Here is a 22,948-nt window from a genome sequence, read left to right as displayed (position 1 = left end):
TTTCTATAGCCACTGGTGGCCTGTGAATATTTCTGAAGTTTTCTTGCTGAGCTAGGTGGTATAGTCTGTTCTTGAGTGAATGAACAAACTTCAGCTGCAAAAGAACCTCAACAAAAGATTTAGTTTTAGTTAAAATGGAACTCAAAACTACACTCTAGCCAGAGTTTAGGTAACAAATGGTAACAAATTAGTACAGGTTTTTTTTTTTTTTTTGAGATACGAAAATCCAGATTTTTTGGGTTGCTATGATAATGAAGAAAAAGAGCTGTGGGACTGGTGGGCACCCTGGATGTTGAGGCAGCTACTGCTGTGTTGGTTGCTCAGGGCTGCATCCTTTTAAATACAAATGATTGGTTTGACCATTTTCAGTCAATTCTGTCTCTTTTTCTAGCAAAAAAATGGATACTTTGATGTCTCTGTCCAAAAGAGCCACTATTGCTTTTCTCCTCCAATATTTTGTGGGTTTTATGAAACAAGCCTTTTCAAAAATTAAAGAAAAAGACTGTAGACTTGGTCATACTCCCTAAGCTCAATAAGACTATAACTGACTCATCATGTTTATTGCTGAGGCTAACATATGCCCATGCTGACTGTTGAATTGAGAAGAGTGGATGTTCACAAAATGTCACTACTGGTACGTACTCTGTCACTCCTGCTGCCTCGTGTACCTGTTTACCTAACTTGAGAGCTGTCACATAATGAATACAAGACTCTTCCTGGCATTTGGGTTGCAGTTGTTTGCAGAGGGCTATTTAATAGAATCAGTCTCTTCTACTTACACCTAATTTGAAGAACATGCTTTTAGTAGCACTAAGAAGAATTGCTTAATTCAAATTATCCCTATGTAAATAAATTTAAAAACTTAGACTGTTCTTAGATGCATATGCTTCCTTGGCTTTTGTTTTTACCACACCATTTTGCATTTTATTCCTGTGTCCTAAGTGAATGCTGTAAATCTGTTACAATGTCAGCTGAATTTGAGTCAAGGTTTGTTAGTCAGTCCTTAATCCTGCTACTATTGAGAAACTGACAATCAGTCTTTTAACATTCAACAAGAGATTGAGCATTTTTGTGTGTATTGGATCATTGTCTTTTGACAGTGTCTTTAATTGTGCATTGTTGGTTTGCTGTTATTCTGCTTGTTTGTCAGGAGATGATCTGTTTAAATTTACTGTGCTTCTAATGTAATGCTCAAGTATGAAAGGAATTTGTCCATTTATAGTGATTGTTACGTGACTGGAGCTCTAATGTCATTCTCAGAGAGCTCACTTAGAATGTCAGTGTTATGATTCATGTTTCCTTGATCAGTTAAGCCTTCAAATATATCTGGCTTTGTGTTTATTGACTTGAGCATGTGATAATCTGTGATATGTGGGAGCACTATACTACTACAAATCTAAACAGGCAGTGGTGTGCAGGATGGGGCCTCTGACACTGAGCTTTTTCTGAAATCCTTCAGCACGCTTCTCTCCAGTTAGGAGAGGATAATTTTCTTTAGAAGCTTTTACCCTTAAGTTTAAACAAGCAAAGCCTCCACATCACAATAAACAAACACACCAACCCAAAAAACCCCATAAATAAAATTAAAAAATGCAAGCTGTGAGTGTTATGGACTCCAAATTTCATCCTGTAATTCCTCACTGAAGGTTTATCTTGTGGGAAGATTAAAATGTGGTAGTGTATGACTATTAGGTGCCTCACAAGGTTACCCCATTATTTTGTGGCACTGGAACAATCATGCCTTGAAACATATGAGACATGTTTATAAATCTATTTTTCAAGATCTCTTCCAAAGATCTGATACCTCTAGTATTGATAACAATCCTCTTATCAAACTTCAAGATACTTTTCTGCTGGTCTGGCCTTTAGCAGAAAAGAAAGCTGTTTATTGCCATCTTTCTGTAAGGACCTCTTGCTTATCTTGGAGTCTAACTGTGCTCTTAGCAATGTTGTGCTGTGCCACACAGCAAATTGAACTGTGAGATTATACTTGTTGATTAAATTTTTTTTCTTTCTGATCAAAAAATCTGCGAATCAGTCAACAGAAACAAGATACAAGATTGTGTTATGAACCTCTGTGTTTATCATTGCTGGAAAATCTGTTTCCCAAGAAGGGGGAGATAGGGAACAAGCATAGATATAATCTCAGCACAGCAAAAACACCAGTAACCAAAAGCCCAGAAACAGAGAAGTAGCATAGCTTATGTTGCTTGTGTAGACTGCAAGGGAGGCTTCAGATGGCAAAACAGTTCTGAGGCATGAGTAGCATGTTCTGTGCCATGTACTGTGTTGCAGCCAGTGTCTGGGAGAAAAGGGTCTAGTTAATCACAACCCTGAATCTGCTCATGGTGTGACTATATTTAACTTTCCATAAAGAAGAGCCTTTGTAGCACCAGTGTTTTCAGTGGCAGGCTAACAGAGGTTAGCTTTGTTGTGAGCATTATTTTTAAGGGTTTGTCTGCTTCCAACATCTGCTGCTACCAAGATTTTTTTAAAGCTTTTGTCAAGATGGAGTTTTAACATAGGAAGGCTGTGTGTCTGATTTCTGTTGGTAATGCACTGCTTGAGGTTGAACTCTTGATTTATGAGATTAGTATGGAATATACTTCATATAACAACAATTGTTCCTTGACCTGTGATTCCACTGTGGAAAGTGATTGGAAGAGATGGCACATTCTCAATACGCAGCTTTTCTAAGTGGTTCTTTATTAGTGACAGAAGTTGACTTTGAGTGAACTATATTGGTCTTGCAGTTGAAGCCAAGTCCATTGGCTTCTGCTCTAATTAACACACAAGGAGCATCACTACCAGTATTCTGGGTTCAGAAGCACCATGCAAACCAAAAAGTGATCCAGCTTGGTTTATATCTCAAGGGTTTGCTTACAATGCTGCTCATGATTTTGAAGCACAAGGCAACCGACACTTGCCCCCAACTCTCTTGATACTTAGAAACTAAAAATAAGTTCTACAAATCTTTGAGGGACTGGAAACACCAAACCTTTAGAACCTTATATTTTGAGAGACGCTGAAACTTCTAATAACTGGTGCAGAACTTTTATTGAAAATTAAACTACCTATCTAGTTGGCTTTGTTCTTTGAAATTAATTTATAGCATTGCTACCTTTTGCCTTGAGACAACTTAATATGGCAAGTGTATACACTGGAAAACTGTACCACTGCAACAACAGAAAAATAATGATTAACTTCAGCCTTTATCTAGTTAGGATCAGGCTCTGAATTGAATTCTCTTAGTGTGTTGACAGCTGAAGATTTATGTCTTCCAGCTCTATTCCTGTTGCACAGTTGACAGAGGTGACCTCTCCAAAAAAGGTCTTTGTTACAGATTTTGCTCTGTTTACGTTATTGCCATAAGGGTTGGCATGAAGTACAGTATGTTAAAGCTAATACATCACCTGCTGACAGTGGTCTTATCTCATTGGTAACTATTTCCCTCTGCCAGTATGAATAAAAATGCAAGCATTGAGTGCAAGGATGACAAAAAGAAAGTTAAATAATAGTTTTCAAGAGCTTTAGCATTGGTGTCTGGGCTCTGTGTGCACTGGATTTTCGTGTCTGATTGTCCAAATGGCTGCATAATTTCTTTTTCTGGGAAGCTACTCTGAAAATATGTCTTTGCCAGATAAACACTGCCAAGGGATAGAGTACAAAAGAAAAAGCTATTGGGTTTACACAAGGTCTGTGTCATTTCTTGGGAGAAAGGAGGTGTCTCAGAGAGGGAGAGAATGACATTCAGGTTAGATAGGCAGAGAAGAAGGTAAAGCAGTACAACTTTACAACATTAAGCTTCTCCAGTGGAAAGGTGGTGGGACTGGCACAAGGAGCAGGACTTTAGATACCTTCCTGTTTCTCCAAATGCTGTCACAGGTAATCCATCCAGAATGGGTCTTTTAGTCCTTACTGTCAGTGAGATGATGTAATTTTAAGATTGACTTTCTCTTCAGATTTTAAAACACAAACAGAGCATTGTTCTATATGCATTATTATGTATATAGTTTCAGTATGCCCTTTGAAATCTCTCAACAGGGTGCTTCCCAGGCATCTTTTCAGGATGGGGAGATGAACCTCACTGGACCCACAGAACTGCTGCTGGCTCAGAGGGCCCGGCTCCCTAGCAGGTAGGAACATCTTCTGTTTGGTGCTGGCTCAAGTGTGGTTTGTCAATTTATGCGATACAAGACTGACTTCTCATTCCAGCTGCACCTCTGGTTCTGCACTGTGCTTCTTATCACCATGATCTCCTCCTCCTCCTGCCTTTCCCACCCTAAAATTGCATTTGATTCACATACCAGAGCACATTTTTGAGCATGACAATTTCTTAGCCTTGTTGATGAATAGGAATGATTTTTGTGCTGTTTGTATTATAAGGGTAAGGGGGAAATCTGGGTTTTGGTTTCTATTTGGTCCTGCAAGTGTTTCATGTCTTAAGATAGAGGATGTTTGTAATCATATATCTCAATAAATAACTATTTAACTGAACCATATAATCCTGAAATTATCTCCTTTGTTTTAAGTGTCACCTCCAGTATTGAGTGGCAAGGTTATTACTTTGCTATATCCTGTAGTAGATTTTGTATCTGTGTTTATACACAGTGTAAACCATTGCTAACATTTGCAATTTTTACCTGTGTATTCCTTCACTAAAGAAGCCAGGTGGAATAAATCCTTTTCTTCTCTGCAGTTATAACAAACTAGAGATGGCCTGTGCTGTTGTATCTGAATGTGGTCATGGTCCCATCGACATTTTAGGAAATAACTTTTATTTTAACCAGTCTAAATTTTGAACAACGCTTAGATAAATATATCATCTCCATTGGAAACCAGTGGAATAAAACTTGAGAGCTGCATAGTGGAAACTAGAGGAGAGGAAATTAGGTGTTCTCAAGAGGTTCAGTAATGAGTAACGATGTTTATTGCTCTTGAAATCAAAGGAAAAATTCAAAATGGCTGAAATGAAATTGAAAAAATAATGGTTTTGTAGATAGCATTTGATACACCAAATTATCAAGCCAGGGTGCTGTAGTTTCAAGTTGGTCAGATCCTTGGTAGTGTTGGAGTGTTTTCATGCTGCTGGTTTTCTATCTCATCATAAGCTTAAATTTCAGTTTTGCCTGGTGATTCAGGTTGTGCTGAAGTCACCTTTCTGAGTAGGTAGAGGAATTCAGTACTTTGTCCATTATCTTATGTTTGTTGCAGAACTCTTGAGATATATATAGCATATTGTATAATTAAATTAAGAAGTGTTACATGACAAACCCCTATGTGACAGCTAAAATGTGAAAAATTAATCTGTTTCAATTTTAATGATGGCAGATAGTCATTTGCTATAATTCTGCAGCTTATAGTTGTTTGTCAAAACAGTGTAAGATAAAACTCATGAAATAAACAGTATCTGCATGCCTTAATCTTAGAGCATTTATCCTTGCAAACATCTGAGAAAAAAAACAAGCCTTTAATATTCTCTTTTTACCTACATGGGGTCTGTGAAAGAGGCATGAATATGTACCCCATGCGTGTGGGGAAGTTAGCAAGAGCAGGGACTTGAACATTGCTGGTGGTCTGGGCCATGCCAGGATTTGTGGAGAAGGATCACCTTTTCTTTCACAGCATTTTGAGGCAAATAAAAATTTGTCTTTTCCTTTTAAGGGAATTAATTTCTCAGTTTTTCTTGTTCTTTGAGTCATAATTTCTGTAGTTTCATGGGCAATTTTATCATCTTGGTACAGTTATGTTTTTGAACTCAGTTTCTCTGGGGTTTTTTCTCCCTCTTGAAGGCCTCCTTGTCACCTAGTTCCTATGCCATTTTGTAATTCCTTCTCCTGCCTGCCGATACTGATGCATATTTTTAGAATGGTCTCATAATGAAAAAGAACTGGAGTGCTTTTCCAGCTTTCCCTGCACCTGCTGGGCCTCTAAGTTACACGCCTGCTGATTAGTGTTCATCATGCAGGTATAGAACTTAGTTCAGTCACTAATGCATATTTTCTGTTCGTGGAATGTTGCTAAAGACTTCTACAGCTTGTTTCACCTGAGGTAATTATTATGCATCACCAAATATATGCACTCATTTGTCTCTTGATCCGTTAATTTGTAATGGGGATTAATCAAGCTCTGTGCACACTCTGTTCATATTTACTCTTTTCCTTATGCCTTTACTAGGGTGTTTTAGGCTATCTAAGTCCTCTTAGGAATTTTCTGAGAGCATATTATTGTTTTTCGAGTTAAACAATTCATTGCTTGCATTTGGGATTCTTCAGAAGGAGGTTATGATACTTGCTTGCTTCATAATTTGGTGGCCTTTGGAAACACTGACAATGACAAAACCCCTTGTGATACTTTACAGATTTCTGAAGTGGCCAGGTCTTCTCTGTCACAAACCAGACAAGAATAAGCTTAGGTTTATGTAGATCTCTTACAATTTTTGCTGAATTCTGCAAACTGTCTTGACATAGGAACGTGGAAGGAAGAGTGATAAAGAATATAGATTGGGACCCACTTGATTGATGCCAGAGTATCAATCAAGTAAGTGTTGAACAGACAGGGGAGAAGAGGGAAAGCTGGCCAGAACAGGGTATTCCCAAGAATCTTTTTGCATTGGTAATAGTTATTTTCTTTTTTTGAGGTGAATTGTCTTAATCTTGATTGAAATTGCATTGTCTGAAAAATATTGGCCAAAACCAACCAAGCAAAGAAAAATCAAAACAAGATGGAGAGAGAGGAACAGTTTTACATAGTCACAGTAATTTTACCAAAATATGTCTTGTTTGTGGTTCCTGTGTCCTGAGGAGATTTTTAAAAACACTGTTTTACCTGCAAGAATTGAGATGGGTACTATGAGGAATTTTTCATCAAAATTGTTAACTATATCGGAGTATTTGTAAAATATTCCCCTTTTTCAGTGAACATGAGAGACGTTCTGAACGCAGTATTTTGTAAAGCAAAGTTAGTTCATAGCTTTGTGAAATCCGCAGGAATTTCAAAAGTCAAAGAATTTAAAATTTATAGCAATGATTTGATTTTTGTTTGGCTTTTCTTGTGAGTCAAGTTTTTTAAACTGTTTTTCCAAAAGTGTTTTCATTAGGAGTAGAAGGTTTATAAAGGGAAATAATGAGTCACTAGAGACCATCTGTCTGTCTCAATTATCTTTATTTGATTGAATGTAAGGAAGGTTTTATTAATAAAAAAATATTAAATAATAAGCCTATTTTTTTCACAAGCAGTAAAAAAACATCTTAATATCTAATTTGTCTCCTATCTGAAAGTGTTACTCAAAACTCTGCTTTGTTCAGGTGTTTTTCTTGTTGAATTTTGAAGTCCGTAGGGCCATGAGGGACCACCAGGTCATTAACCCTTCATTTAAATAAGCCACATCAAGAGATGTTAATATAGGTAATATTTCAGCATAATTGTGAGTTACTCCATGCTATGGACAAAGGGCTATGGAGGAAAGAAAACTACTACTGGCTCTGCTGCTTTCCCTGCTTTCCTTCCTGTCACTGGGTTTGGTAAGCTTTAAGGCCTATAATGCTTGAACAAAATAGCAGCTTGTCACCTGAGAAAATGATCTGAGCCTTCTCATCAGAGCACCAACCTGTCTGAGGTCAGGGTCCCTTTTTAACTGCAGCCAATAATGGGTATTTCAGAGGGAAGCAGAGAAAGAGTGCCATGATTAATATTTCATGATTAAGAAGCCTAGTCAGTTGAACTTTTAAGATCTAGACTTGGATTGTTTTACATTCCTCACTCAAGCAGGAAAATGGTTTGATTTTAAGAAAGACAGTTTGCTGATTTAAGTAGAGGAAATCAATTGCACATGGAGTAAATGAGTGTCAGTATGGAGGAGTTTTGGCTTCTCTTCTTAGAAGTTAATGCGAAGTCCCTTTGCCTGGATTCTCTTAAAGCATTTCACTGCAGAAGTACTGGGAAACTTTTCAGGACTGTATCCCTTGGGAGTCTGAAAATTTTGATTTGACATTATGAGAGTTGAATTTTACTATAGGAGAGATTTAAAACATTGGGTCATTGGAATGTTTTTTAATAGATTAAATAATGGCAATCCTCTTGTAAATTCTGAAGGTGGCTTTTTTTGTTGTTGATTTTCAAGTAAAGATGATGTTTAGGGTAAAGAAAGCCAAGCTAATGTCATTAGTGTATAAAATTTTGTATTTCTCTGTGCCTTTTTTCATGTTCTATACTAGCTCTGAAAGATTTTCATAGTAAGAGCAGGTCTTGATACTCTATAGATGATCAGGTAACACAGCTTAAAGCACTGAATTCCTTAGCACACTGTACATGGGAATACTGGTTTTGAAAAGCTTGCTTTTCTCAGTAAAATTACTATGTTAAGGAACAGTAAACACAAATCTGCTTGGAAGTGGATGTTTAGCTTAATAGCAGTGGATTAGTTGGAACGCAGAGGGTAATTTATGCATAGATAATTCATTATGTGTTTTCATTATGTTCGCTTTTGCTGTCTTCCCACTTCTTTTTAGCAGAGGTCGGGGTCAGTTCCTTGGTTTAAGCACTGTAGATACATAATTAAAGTGTAGCTGAAGCATTTTTTCCTTCTCTGTGTTTTCCTATTTTTAACCTACTGTGTCTTTCATTAGTCTAACAAAAGAGAATTTGAACCATTTGATTTAAAGAAAAAAGACACAAAGCTCCAGTGCTTGCCAGCTATCTGATTTCTCTCTAAAACTTCAGGGTTAATCTTGTGAGAACTAACTAATTTTACTGGGGAAAAGAAAAAGTCTGGAACAACTAGATTAATGCATTTTAGTTAGGAGAAGGTGATTTGTTTCCTCTTCAAACCTGCAACTGGAAGATGGTGACATTATTTCATAGTAAATATTTGAACTTTGTGGATAGTTTGTTTAGTGTTGTGTAGAATGGAGCAGCTGCTCTGTTCCTGTCTCTTACAAAAGATTGACCAGTTTCCTTAACTGTACCTGGAAAACTTACCCTTGCCTGCACGTTGAGTTGCTTTTTCTCCTCCTTGTAGGGTGCTTTCTAGCCCTATTTAGATATTTTTCTGATTTTCATCATTTGAGTGTGTTCACACTACATAACATATTGAGTTCCAGCTCCTCTTCAGGTCTTTCAAGACATTTAAAGCAAAGGTTTGAGCACCTAGTTGAAAACAGGGAAGGAAATATGTGGAAAAGGAGGAGGTGGGTGAGAAGTGTGACAAGTTTAGTTTAGCTGAATACTCTGAAAGCCTTCTTTGGATGAATAGGGACAAATACTTTATTATCATCAATACCTGTATTGGTTTAGTATATGAAAAAAAGTACACGGCAGAGTCGTCAGACTCTTTATTTGGATAAATCTGTGCATGCTTTCTCTTTAAAATGCCCTGTAGGAATTTGACATGCCCTGTAGGCATTTGCTCTCTACCAAAAGTCAACATCTTTTGTTGATGAATGCTCTCTCTTCTGGAATGGCAGCATTGGAGGAAGAGGCATGGAACTGGAGGTGCAAGTGAAGAACAAGCAAGGAGATACAGCTTAATAACTGCATCTGTGAGCTCTCTACATCTGGCTGACATTTAATTTGCCTTTTACTTGGCTGTGGTCAATAAAAACACCACATAGTATGTTCAGAATACCAGCTGTGCTTTTCTGTTTGCAAGGGAAATATTGACATTCTGCACTAAAAGATTTTTTTGAGATATGGCACCTTACTAATCGGTATCTTTTCTTAAAAATGCTTGAGAAAGTGTTGAATATGACTAAAATTGCAAAGGAAAATGCCACTGGAATGGTAAATACTTTGTGTTTACTCAAGCAGTTGGTTCTTGTGACATACACATGATGACAAGTTTTGCCCAGTAACCCATGCAGTAAGCAGCTTTTCTGAGGTACTGTCTTCACTGTGTTGCAAAACAATTAATCTGCTTTAGGCTGTGCCTACTGCATTCTTCAAGAGCAATTCTACCAAGCCTTTGTAGCTGGGGAAGGTCAAAGCACCTCAGCGAACTCAGTCTTGCTGCAGCAACGCATAACATTTCTTTCTGGAGAGGGTTCCTTTTAAAGCATCTGTGTGCTCAGTGTTGGGTTGGGTTCTTCAGTGTTCTTGGGTTGTCTGCAGAGAAGCTTTCAGCTAATGGGTCTTTTCCCATTGTGTAAATCACAAACTGCTAATTCTTGAGACAGGTTTCAGGAGAGGGAGCTATAGTATTCCACTGCTAGGACACTGCAAATCTGAGGAATAGATTGATTTGCAACTTTATATGACCACTAAATGTGCAGCACTCTGTTTAAATTTTGCTTTCCGTGTTGCCAGTGCTGTGCATGCTCACTACTCGTGTGTACACTTTGCTCTATCTCTTTGCTGAACAGTACTTATCAGCGTTTTCAATAATATCCATGGCAAGCCTTGTTGACAAATGTAATAGACGGTAAAGAATCTGTCAGAAATCAATAATATCAAACAAAGAAGAATTTAAATAGTAAATGATGACAGCCTCTTCAGGTTAAAAATCAATAGTATAGCATCTTGGATCAGGTCGTGCTGGACAGGTGTTTCCCCTGAGTGAGACCTGAGGTACCTTCAGTGCAGCAAGGAGAAGGGAGGTGCCAGCATGTATTGGAAGAAGCCTGAGTGCTGTGTTTCTGGCTGCGGTGAACTTGGCACTTCAGAGGAATTTCGCTGACATAAAGGCTTTTAAAAAGTTTGGTCTTTTTGACTCCTGTAAGAACAGTATTTGTATGCATTCCACAGAGAGTGGGTTCTTCAAGATTTCCTGAGGTAGGAGTTCTGCCTGTTCCTTGAAGAGCAAGCAGGAGATACTCAGCCTACTGATGCTCCCAGCCTCTCATCCCCAGCTAGGGATTTTCCTCCAGATCTTTTATACTGATTTGATGGGCCAGACTTGTGTTCTCTCTTACTGCAAAAGGCATTTAAGATCTGTAGGGGAGATTTCAAAGAGCAGTAGGTCACGAGTTGGTTACTAACTTCTGGAATTAATTTTTTTCCTATTAAGGTGTTTGTTTGTTTTTAAAATGTGTTGAATATTGCAAAAATTCTGTAAATTACATTCTTTTGTCACAGCTATCAGCCTGTAAGACAGTAATTCTGCTTTCTCCTACATCTTTCTTTAATTTTTTTAACCTAGCTCTGTCAAACTGAAGAGTCCTGGCACCTGTGTGTCCCATGTGCCTTTGGAGTTTAGTAATTAGTGTTCTTAGAGCTCATCCTATTTAGAATCTCACTCAGCCATGCCCTGTTCCTGAATACTTTCTCCAGTACAGTATAAACTGTAAGCCAGCATGAAATAGTACAGTGCTGAGTTCAGCTGTCCTTGTGGGCAGATTAAACCTGCCTGAAGACAGAACAAGTGAATGATACCAAATGTGTCTGAATCTCTAATCTTGGAGGTTCTTAAACAAATGAAAAAAACCAAATCAAATTCCAGATGTTATGGTTTTAAAATTTTTTATCTGTCATGCTTTCATAGGTATAATACAAAAATTAACATGACCTCAAAGGTCCATGAAAGTTGGTGTCAAAGGCTGTTTTCTTCATGCATGTAACTAAGAGTCCCATTTGTTTGAGAAGAAGTCTATTTAGATTCATGGATTTTTAATTAAAATTGCAATTTCAAAGTTCTTAATACATGTATACAGACTGTGCTCTTATTCTGAACATTTAGTACTCTAGAACATCTGTAAGTTTAAGGATGTACCAAAAATTTTTAAAGTAATATATAATGTGCGTTGTGGGCTATTTGTTTTCACAAAGAAGCCTATTTTTCTTAGTGTGTAGATTTCATGTTCAGTTTAGAAATAAGTTTGTATGTTTTCTTTGGCTTTCAGCCTACTTATAACTGTAACTACATTGATTTAATATGACAGCTCACCTGTCTGTTGTGATAGCCCTCAAAAAAATTCCTCCTCTTTCTACAGTTGCTTAGGAAGACAACTCCTCCCTAGAGCGCACAGGGTTATTTGGGGACAGCTGTAACTTACTTAAATTTGCCCTGTGCAAATGAAAGCCTAACTACTTCTGATTATTTTCTGAATCTAAAGGGCTTGGCTGCTTAATTTTCTTATGCATTTTGATTTTGTAGAAGTTCAAAAGACAATATAAGTAGCCCTTTAATTATCTTTCTTTGTGTGTTAAGAGAATTGGAGGAAGTAAAAGATGGAACTGAAAGAGGAGTTAATTTCCTATGCATGCATTGTTGAGGTTTTTGGTAACCACACTGATTAGCTTTTCTAACCAGCCTCACCAGAAAAAAATGTATTAAAAAAAAACTTACAGGAAGATTTTGTCAGGATTTCCCAATTTGATTAATGAAGTGGGTGAATACAGGAAAGAAAAATCCACAAATGCCTGTTGATGGTGTCTGTTTTATAAATACAGGAACATGTAAATCTGTTACTTTGGGATCAGTGGTGGCTTGTTATTCAGGGTCTTTCCGTTTAATATCTAGAGAACATCAGTTCATTACAGTGCCAGCATTTTTTGAAGAACAGTTTACAAAAAATAAAAGCTCCCCAAAACTCCCTCTGTTCCCTAATTAAAAAAAAATAAAATTTATGAACTTATTTTTCAGTCTTATTCTATATTTAGCCAATCAAGCTAAGAATTATTGTATTTAGGGCAAATTGCTTCTCATTAATCATTGTGCAACTGGATAAAGGTTCATAACAACAAAAAAATATTCCTGTGTTATTAGGAAGCAATGCCAGATTTTGTCTAAGGTCATTTGAGTAATTGTGCTCCTTGTGAGGGGGCTCAGCTGTGCCGTGTGGGTTCATGTTGTACCTAATGTGGTGTGACTGTGCTGCCATTTCAAGGGCAATCACAGGCTCCTGATGGGTTTTGGTGCATTTTTGCTGATTCTTGCATCAAATCAAATGATCATAAGACCATGGGTCAGCAAGATCAGTCAGCTGGTGCCAGAGGAAGTTGTGGCACTAGGGAAAAATCCTCTGAGGTGGGGAGGGCAGGGTGGTAGTAAAGAGTCGGCTTGGTTGTCTTATCTAGCAAACGTGCGCTCTCTAGATCTGGTGCACAGGGAAGGATCAGAAGACTCTTTCTCTCTAGCAGTCTGCACTTGATCAGTTAGACTGAGTGTTTAACTCAGGGCAGCATCTGAAGTGGCCATTTGGTTCAGTTTCACGTGTTCTGTGCACACTGATGGATTGGCAGGCACACACAGCTCACAGCTGGGTGTTGTGAATGGGTGTGCCCAGGAGCTGTCTGCTGGCCACTGATCCTGGGTGCTGGGGGTGTTCAGTACTGTGGCAGGGGAAGGGAGTATTTTGGAAGGTGGACACGATTCTGGAATGAAGGAACAAGGTCTGCTGAAATACAGACATTGCTAAATTTTTAAGGTCCTAGCCAGTTCAAGTACCTTCCTTTTCCAGTCATGGTCACCCAAAAGAGAGTTAAGGTCACTGTAAGGCTGACAGTGTACAATAGTCAAAAGGAAATGAAACAGCACATGCCATGAAACACCGTAAGTCTGTCAGAGATAATACAGAGGTTTTTAATAACAGTGTTAGAGGAAGGAAACTTAGTGATAAAATGAGCTGAGTTGCACTACTGATCACAATTTGTTTTGTTCTTTGTTCATCAGAGAGGTTTTATGCAACTGAGGGAAGAAATCAGTATATTTAAATATGATTTGACTTGAAAGTCTCAATGTCCTTTCTGTGTGATCTTTGTGTTTATAATGTGGCCACATGGGAAAATTGAAGCAACTCACATGGAGCTTAAATTAAGAACATGTAAAATAACCCTCCCCTCTGCTTTTTTTTTTTTTGATGATTAAGTCTCTCCTCACATAAAAGCTTATTATTTAGTATTCTAATTAATTTACTTGAAGGTTAACTTACGAAAATGTCTAGTATTTGATTTCTTTCCCTTTTAAAAAGCACAAATGCTAATCTAAAACAATTAAAGAATTTCATGGCTGTTTTACTTTTCATTTTATTTTCGTATATTAGTGAGCTCTGAGTAAAATATTTTTTCTACCCTTTCTGCTATCTGATCAATCAGGACTTTGTTTTATTGATATATGGAGATATAGAGATATTCAGAGACTATGGAGAATTCTCTGAATAAGCTTAAGAGATTTATTTCCATGTGCTCTTTTTCAGTGAAATGACAAAAACAGTGGAGATTTCTGGAGAAGGTGGACCCTTGGGAATACATGTAGTGCCCTTTTTTTCATCCTTGAGTGGAAGGTAAGATAGTTTCTGCGTTGCTCAAGAAGTATATTAATGAAAGGATTTCACTTGTGCTTATCTTAAAATGCCTATTTACCTAAAGGAATACAAAAATATGACGCTTGTCCATTACCAAAATATTTACTAGTCCAAGTTCTGTATAAGGCAACCATAGAATCATTTAGGTTGGAAAAGACCTCAAAGATACTTGAGTCCAACCATTGACTGATCTCCATCTTGTCGACTAGACCACAGCCTGAAGTGCCATGTCCAGTTGCTTTCAGTCAGTACTATCATCTTTATTCATATATGCCCTTTTAATTGTCCCAGCTTTTATTCTCTTTATAGTAAACTGGACTTAGTAGTTTTGTGTGGTGTTGGGTTGGTTTTCTTGTGCTCTTGTGGGCTTGTTTGTTTTTGTTTGTTGTTTTGTTTTTCCTAATTGAATATCTCTGCATAGTCTCTTCGTTAGTGACATACCAGACAAGAAGAGTCAAAGAAATTGCTTGCCTCCTCACACCTCATACTTTTCAAGCCATCTTTCAGATTTGATTGCATAGCATTTATAAAATGTGCTCTATACCATGAACCTTTCTTTGTCACAATACAATTACTTTAATTATAAATGATTTAACAAAGTCCATCGAGATCACAAAAGCCTATTATAGCAGTGTGCTCATATTGATGTGCTGTAGTTAAGACTGCGTCAGCATTTTCATTATAGCTGTTTTCCAAGCTATGTAACTAGGATGTGTTAAAAAAAAAATCTAGACTGAAATTTGACATACAGAGGCTTAGCCAGAGAGTTAATTTGACACTGGCAGCCGTGAATAAGAGATGGGAAATTGCCAGAGCCATAAATGACACTGCTTTATAGTAAAATGGCTGCCTGTTACACAAAGCCAATTATTGCAAAAGTAAAAATTGTCTAATTCTTGAATGTTTCTTTACTTGTCATCTTTCATGTAGGACAGAGAATGTGAAGGATTGAGTTACCTTGTAAAGGTCTGTTTTCTTGGCAAGATCTGAATTTGTAAGTGGACCCAAATTAATTCAGATTGTTTTATTTACCAAAAGGGAAAATAGATGTCCGTCTGCTGCCTGTAAAATGACATCACTGTCTCAAGAAAGTTGGTCTTCAGTGGCAATTGTCTGAGATCCAAGTTGTGTCCTTGGCTTTTTGGGCTGCCTGTTGGTCTTGAGAAAGCCACCTGTGTTTGTTACCCATTCTGAAATGCAGGCCAGAGCTCCTTGATATAGGCATGCCATAAAGGTTGTAGGGGGTACACTGTACTTCGAGATCTTTCAGTAAAATAATTTTGATGAAATTGCAAGCTATTAAAATCAGTAATCGTTGTGACTGAAATGCAGTTTTGTACTTAAGTATCACTGTGTTGAGAGCAGCTTTTAAAGACCTGCAAGAAGAAGAGTTCTTGGTCTACATTGTATTCATGTTAATGTGTCCTTACTTACAAAGGCTTTTGGGGGTCTGCTGGAGTAGAGGAGGTCTTTGACAATTGAGCTACTGGTTTAGGTAGTTGTCTTTACATTTTAAGACAATTCTTGGCACAACTGTACTGATACCTTTGTTAAAGCACTAGGCTGACTTAAATGGCTTGACCCTCTTTTTTTCATGTAGCCTGAGACTAGAGTATAAATTGTGACTCATCACAACATGAGAAAGTACAGAAGAGCATCTTTTATTTCTTTTGGTGACATGATAGAATTTATGAGGACATGCTGGCCCTGACTAGCTGGGTCTGGTGTTTCAATTGTGAAGTTATCTTCTAATAAGGTAATGCTGGCTTTAGCATGGTGCTGCTGCAGGCCAAAATTTTTGTACAGGTCATTAAAACATCATATTAATTTACAAAGTCTTAGTTTATACAGGACCTACAAAAGTTATGGAAATAATTGTCCCCCTTTCTTTTGCACTTAAATACCATTAAAAACAGGAAATTAAAATTTAATAGTGCATTAAAATGGTAAAATTTAGGCTGTGGAAGAAAGCAATGGAGGAATGAATTCAAACTGCCTCGGTCTATGTACCGCAAGGCACATGGGCGGTACAGCACACACAAGTTTCAGACAAGTAGGCAATCCTACTGCATATATGAATGCAGTATCCAAGCACACAGGATTAGTGAGCAACCAACTTAATTTGTAATTTCATTTATTTATTTGTACTTTTACTGGTGTGCACTTTAGCATAGTTGCATTTAGGTAGTTCTAGTTGTATTTAGTTAGTTCTTAGGGTTATGGTTTTTGATTGCCACTAGTTGGATGTCATCAAAAGGGCTGTGGCCCCTCACCATCACTACCCTTTTTAATCCTTTGGGAAGGATAACACCTGTTACAAGAGAATCTTTATGCTATTAAATCACTTTTTTTCTGTTAGGTACTGCAAAGAACTAATATTGAGTAGGAACTAGTTTTTCACATAATTGATAGGACAGAAGTACAAATTTTTTATTGTTCTTAGAGAGTAAATCTAAAATCAGATGCTCAGTGAATATAGTGTCACTTGAATTAGTTAATGGCATACTGTGAATCTGTTGAATGGACTTAGATATGAGGGGCAGTCATGAATCTGAGACAAAAATACAGGACTTCTGCTTTGTCATTGGAGTGTTGGCACATTGAAAATTGCACATTAATATTTTATGAAGTATAACCAATAGAAAATGGTCTCTAAAGGTCATCCTTGATGACCATCTTTGATGCTTAAGTGGTATGGAAATTTAGTGGACAAAGACTGACTATAGAAGTTCTTTAGAAACACGCAGTTGTCAGGAATTTTTGCACACTGTAGTGTATCGTTGGCTATAGCTATGTTGAATTATAGTTTGCAACAGCAGGTCAGGTAGGTCAGGAATAGCCTAGCGCTCCTAGCAGAGTTAGCAACACTGGAATTCGTCACCACCCACACTGGCTCACTTATTGCATTATTCTGTGCTGCACCTCCATTTTCACTTGCACTTAACTTGTTAACAGAGAGGTTGGGTGTTGATGTTTGTTCTGCTGCTGTCCTGCCACATGAATGAGTAGTATTGCTGTCTTGTATCAAAGCAAGGGGCTTTAGCAACTGAAAACTTCATAGGTGTTTTCAGTAGAAAAGTCTGTTATTTTTTTGTCTCATTCTAACTCCTATTTATTTTGTTGTAGTTAAGGTAGAAAATTACTTTTAATCTGTTTGTGCTTTTACTTGAAGCAGTGGCAGAAAAATATTGCATAAGCTATACTGGCATTTTTAACTGCAGAGCAGTCTAGGTGTTTTCCTCTGTTTCTCCAAGTATGACCTACAAGATTTAATGCTCCCCAAGTTCTTGCAAGTAGTAAAGCATTAGTGTACTGCAATTTTTCATGGTATTTTTTGGAATCCCCCCTTTTTCATTAATAAGTCAGCCGAAACCTTCCTCTAGATTAAGCACTTCCTAGACAGAGAGGCAGTCTACTCGATCATTTCATACACAGTAGAGATTAATATCTATTTTTTGTTCTCTAAATTTGTATCAGCACAATAAGGACAGTTTGCACCTATGTTTTGCCTTTTAGGATGCTGGGACTCTTCATCCGTGGTATTGAGGAAAACAGCAGATCTAGGCGTGATGGTCTTTTCCATGAAAATGAATGCATTGTGAAGATAAACCATGTGGACCTTACAGATAAAACCTTTGCACAGTAAGTGCTGGTTTATTAGCACTTTTAACTGGCCAGGATATTATACAGCGCTGTGTTTAAATGATTAGTAAAGGGATTAATACTGATTTCAGAAAAAATGCCTATAAAATCGATATGTGACAGAAACGTCATCATTTTCTTTCTGAAACCTGCAAATAAGGTGAAATTTGAAGTGTTTTAGTAAACTTACTGTGCTTACCTAATTTAATAGCATTAAATTTTGTAGATGCTATCTTCCCTTTCTAGTTTTTCTATTACTTTTACCATATTCACTTTGTAATTTTTTTCATAAGACCTTCAGAATGAGTCAACATAACAGCATGGTGTTTAATGTTCTTTTGCAAATGAAATAAGATGTTTTTATTGTGCTGCAGCTTTTCGAGCATTAATTTTTAAAAAAATACTTCTACTGTCAGACCATGATTACTTGAGCTAAATGGAAAGTCTCACTTCTTATGACTTTTATTAAAAGTCTGTTGACATTTATTATCTATCTCAAATAATTTTTAACTAACAGGTTGTTTTGATCATCTATGGATTAATGTGGCATTGTTGCACAAAAGAATAGCCTCTCAAATTTCACAGATATTTGCTGTAGTAATTAAATAGTAATTTGTTTTTGCTCTCAATCCATATGTTTGGACAACTGAATGATTGTTTATAATATAACAAAAACCTATTGAGATGTCAAGGGAGTTGAGGCTTAACTTTGTTAACAGTAAGCCAAATGTTCAAGGCTTCTAGACTAAAATCAAATACATTAATTTCACAGTTAGGAATAAATATTTGCAAAATAAGTTTTCATTAAACCAGTGTAGTTCTGTAGCATAGGTATTCTTGTTTCTGAGACTGCTTTTTTCCCTCCTGATAGCTTTTTAGTTACAGCTTTCTGTATATTTGGTGGTAAAAGCACTTTGCTTTTACAGAACGGTTCTATACATGCCATTCTCTTCCATCCATGCAATTCCTAAATAAGATATCAATTATAGGAGACATAATTGTCGCTATCTTATTAAAACATTCATTACCCCACTGTGCAGTTTTGCAATGAAATTTTGCAATTAAGGTTTGCTTGAATCAAAACCTCTTTTCAAAATCCTGTGTGATCCTTTCTTTACAATGTGTTGTCTCTTGTGTGTTTTCTTCTGAGTGTAACTAGATGTCCAAAGGCTTTCAGCCCATGAGGCGTTTGTGGAGTGGAGGACTCTGCATGTTTTTCTGTAAGATTACTAGATTGTGGGGCAGTTAGAAATACTTCAGGAAATTTTCTAGTTCTCTGTCAGGCTTTCCTTCAAAATGCAACATGCAGGACACTTTCTAAAAGCTTGTATAAAATTTTGGGAGTTGGAAGGACTATTTACCATAAGAGCTTAAAGAGATCAGTCTTGTTAGACTCTCTCTCTTATTGGGAGAGAAAAGTGATTTAAAGGTGGCTCAGAGCAGAGTCTAATTTTGTTAGGCCAAGTTTCCTTATGTTACAAAACCAAGTAGTGTGGTTGCAGTGGCAATTGCAGAAAAAATACAGGTATTGAGGGCTCGATGTCTGTTTGGGGACTGGGGAGAACATTTTAGATGAGCTCTAACATGTTCCCAAGTCTTCCAGTGTTCTGCTGGATTATTTTCCAAAATACCTTCTACATAATCTCTCTTCCCTGGCTGTGGAGAATGACTAAAGAAAGACTCTTTCTGGGTTGAAACTAATCTCTGTGAGCATGCCTTTAGTTTTCATTTTGCATGACATAACTGTACTAACCTGACAGAAGTCCAAGTTACAGAAATCCACTAATTGTGAAAGCTACAACAAAGTGTGGTTCCAATGACTGTTGACCCAGAAATAACAATCAGATTCTCCTTCGAGAGGAAAATCTGTTGGCTAGTTTCAAATTGACATTTCTTCATAACCCTTGTAAAAGCTGTTTTAACACTTACTGTTACATGCTGTCTCTTTCTAATTTCACCAGAGACTTTCTAGTATTGCTCCTGACAATTGCTTCTTCTGCAGCTGTAGCAGCAGCAGCCTACTTTCTGTATTCCCTTGTTTATAATAGCTATATATTGGGACTGTTGGTCTACTTTTTCATTTGCTGCTAATCTATTCAATTACATTCTGTTGTGCTGCAGAGTTTCTAGCACCTCTTTTAACTGACTCTCTTACTTCTTTAAAGTATGCACTTGGGGTCTCAAGAAATATAAATTTCTCCATTCATTATTTTTTCCCTTTGAAGTGTAGCCAGTTATTTTGCCCCTGAAGACTGCATTTAGACTTTCCCATAGGATGTCTTGAGTGATTTCCACTAATTTTTGTTTGAAGGAGATCTTATATTTTTTCTTGCATATATTTTAAATATTAACCTTTTGAAACTGAGTTATTAAATTACCTTGTAACATAAGACCAAGCAGCTACTTACAAGGATGAAGATGGGGTGTGAAAGAAACAGAGTTAACATTTTGCATCCTTTATGCTGGATGTGTGCCATGGCTTCTATTATCAGGGTAAGGTCTGTCCTTGAGAACTTTGACAGGCTATAGGTGAATGGATAACCTATAATCTCCTCTGAGACACTGGGGCGCAGTCCTGTTACAACTCTGAAACGGAACCCTTGAGGGTGATACTAAAAGAATGCCTCCCTACAACATTCTCCCTGCTACCTTTCTTCTCCAAATTTGAGGTTTCTCTCTGGCAGCATCACCTGTCAGTGAATGCTGCTATTCTGATTCTTGATGCTTTTACAGTCAGTGTGGCAAGGCTGTTCTTTCCCTCAGCAGTACCCATTGGGACTGACCCCTGACTTCAATGTCTTCATGCTACAGAAAACCCTCTTAAAACAGCCTCTTTTCCACCACCTGCTGTTGCAAGGTGGATATATTGTGCAACTCTGTTTATCTGGGAAAGCAGTAGGTGTGTTTTCAAGACATTTATATTTGCAGTGGCTTCCTTCCTGTGTTAGTGTAAAAAAAAAAGTTATTTCAGAAGTACTTTAAACATTGATTATGTTACATAACTGAGTGTAAATCCAAAGCCAAGACTTCAGCAAAATAGTGACTCAGACTGACAAACATACCACAGCAGGGTAGGAGATAAGTACAATGTTCTTAGAAGGACTCTATGATTTATTTAAAATTTAATGTAGCCATTACTTCCCCTCTTGCCTCAATGCAGCTAAGCAGAAGTTTTCAGTTTTTAATTCTCAAACAGCACTTCAGCTATTTCTTCTGTTTGTACTGAAGTGGTCTTTTGCAGTATGGAAGAAAATCCATCCATTTCAACAGAAGTTAGGAGAGGAAAGCATAGAAAGAGGAAAGTCTCCTTTGTTCCTTTAGAATCCAAGGTTTGTAACATGGCTTGATTGTCCAAATCTACAGGTTATTTAAAATCCAGGGAAGGCTTTATGAGCGGTTCTGTTGCCAACTTGTCTTAATTGCCTTACAGTGCATGGGAATCTGAGCATGGTGTTGTTACCATGGTATCAGTTCACAGAATTATAGAATGGTTTGGGTTGGAAGGGACCTTAAAGATCATCTCATTCCACCCCCACAGGCATGGACAGGGATGTCACATACTAGATCAGGTTGTTCAGGGCCCCACCTTGCCTGGACTGGGACATTGCAGTATGGGGCATCCTCAGCTTCTCTGGGCAACTTGTTCAAGTACCTCACTACCCTCTGAGTAAAGAATTTCTTCTTAATGTCTGGACTAAATCTTTCTCTTTTGGTTTGAAACCATTCTCATTGCCTTATCAGTATCAAGGGGAATAGTTCCATTAAATGCTCTAACACAGTTTTTGGTGTTGCATTTGAGCACATCTGTAAAAACACAGATTATGTGAATTCTTCATATCCACATTGCAAAAGGTTACTGCTTGAAAGATGTGAGTAATATCAGCCTATTTATTTATCCATTTATGTAAAAACGCAAATAATTGCACCACTTTGATCATCAGATTTTTTCTTAGTGTCTATGTATCCCATACCCTCATCCTATTTTATTGCTGTGGTATCAGCCAGGAGTTGCATTAGGGATTACAAAGGAATCTGAGGAGCAATTAGACTGGATTTGGAAAAAATGGAGAGTTGATCTTGCTTGGAGTAGATGTATTCACCAGAACAATTGGTGATGAGTGCTCAGTGTGCCTCTATGCCAACAAGAAAATACATAACAGACAAGCACTTGAAAAAAGCAGCAAGCTCTATCTTGAGCAGTCTTTAGCCATCAGACCTTCCCTTTCTGATGCTCTGCATGAAGAAATGTGTCCATCAGTTTATTCTGGCTGGTATGTTTTCATAGCAGCTTAGGAATTCCAGCAGATATGCTGCTCGTACTTGAAATGTAAGGAAATGCTGTAGTTTTGAAATCTTAATTCATGTGTATTTTTCTAAAAAAGGGATGCTATAGATGTGAACATAAGGTAAACTTTCATCTTATTCACTGTAAACAACTTCAAATTTTGCCCACATTTTCTAGTTTGTCATACAAATTTTCTTATCTTTCTTTTAAAGGGCTCAGGACATCTTCCGTCAGGCAATGAAATTTCAAAGTGTCATCTTGGAAGTCCTTCCTCCATATAACCGAGAACAGTATGAAAAGTCTGCTATTGCTCCTCTTTGTATTCTGAATAATGAAGAAGGAGTTACAAAAACAAAAATTCCACCTCCTCTTCATCCAAAACCTGCTGTGAAAACTATTAATATTTCTGGAGCAATCTTGGAGTCAGGTGTACAGGGAGCACTGCAACAAGCTAAGAGTCCCAACCTCCCACGTCTGGGTAGAAAGCCACCTTCTCCCTCACTGTCTCCACTTATGGGATTTGGCAATAAGAGAAATGCAAAGAAAATAAAGATAGACCTGAAAAAAGGTAAGTCTTTGAGATGATATGATTAATTCCGTATCATGTTCTCTATAGTAATACCTTAACTTTTAATTTAACAAGTGACGTTGAAGACAAAACAAGTTAGTTATCATTTGAAAGTTCCAAAACTTTCCGAAGGTATAGCAGTGTAAACAGTAATGTTTTCTACAGTGGGCTTTTTCATAAATTTTGGAGGTGTGTTATCCAGACTTACTGATTAGG

The 22,948-nt window shown here is 37.3% G+C and overlaps 1 protein-coding gene across 2 annotated transcripts in view; it reads left to right on the top strand.

Annotated features, from left to right (window-relative positions):
- The window catches only part of PARD3B (par-3 family cell polarity regulator beta), a 394,298-nt gene that overhangs the window by 159,277 nt on the left and 212,073 nt on the right, over nucleotides 1-22,948 (top strand). For both annotated transcript variants that reach the window (XM_036386687.1, XM_036386685.1), the window contains exons 5-8: nucleotides 4,045-4,136; nucleotides 14,130-14,216; nucleotides 17,754-17,879; nucleotides 22,377-22,732. In XM_036386687.1, coding sequence (XP_036242580.1) covers nucleotides 4,045-4,136; nucleotides 14,130-14,216; nucleotides 17,754-17,879; nucleotides 22,377-22,732 — 661 coding nt within the window. The remainder of the gene's footprint in view (nucleotides 1-4,044; nucleotides 4,137-14,129; nucleotides 14,217-17,753; nucleotides 17,880-22,376; nucleotides 22,733-22,948) is intronic.

Source organism: Molothrus ater, chromosome 7 (genome assembly GCF_012460135.2).
Source record: "Molothrus ater isolate BHLD 08-10-18 breed brown headed cowbird chromosome 7, BPBGC_Mater_1.1, whole genome shotgun sequence".
NCBI lineage: Eukaryota > Metazoa > Chordata > Aves > Passeriformes > Icteridae > Molothrus > Molothrus ater.
This window is presented reverse-complemented; position numbering and strand designations above follow the sequence as displayed.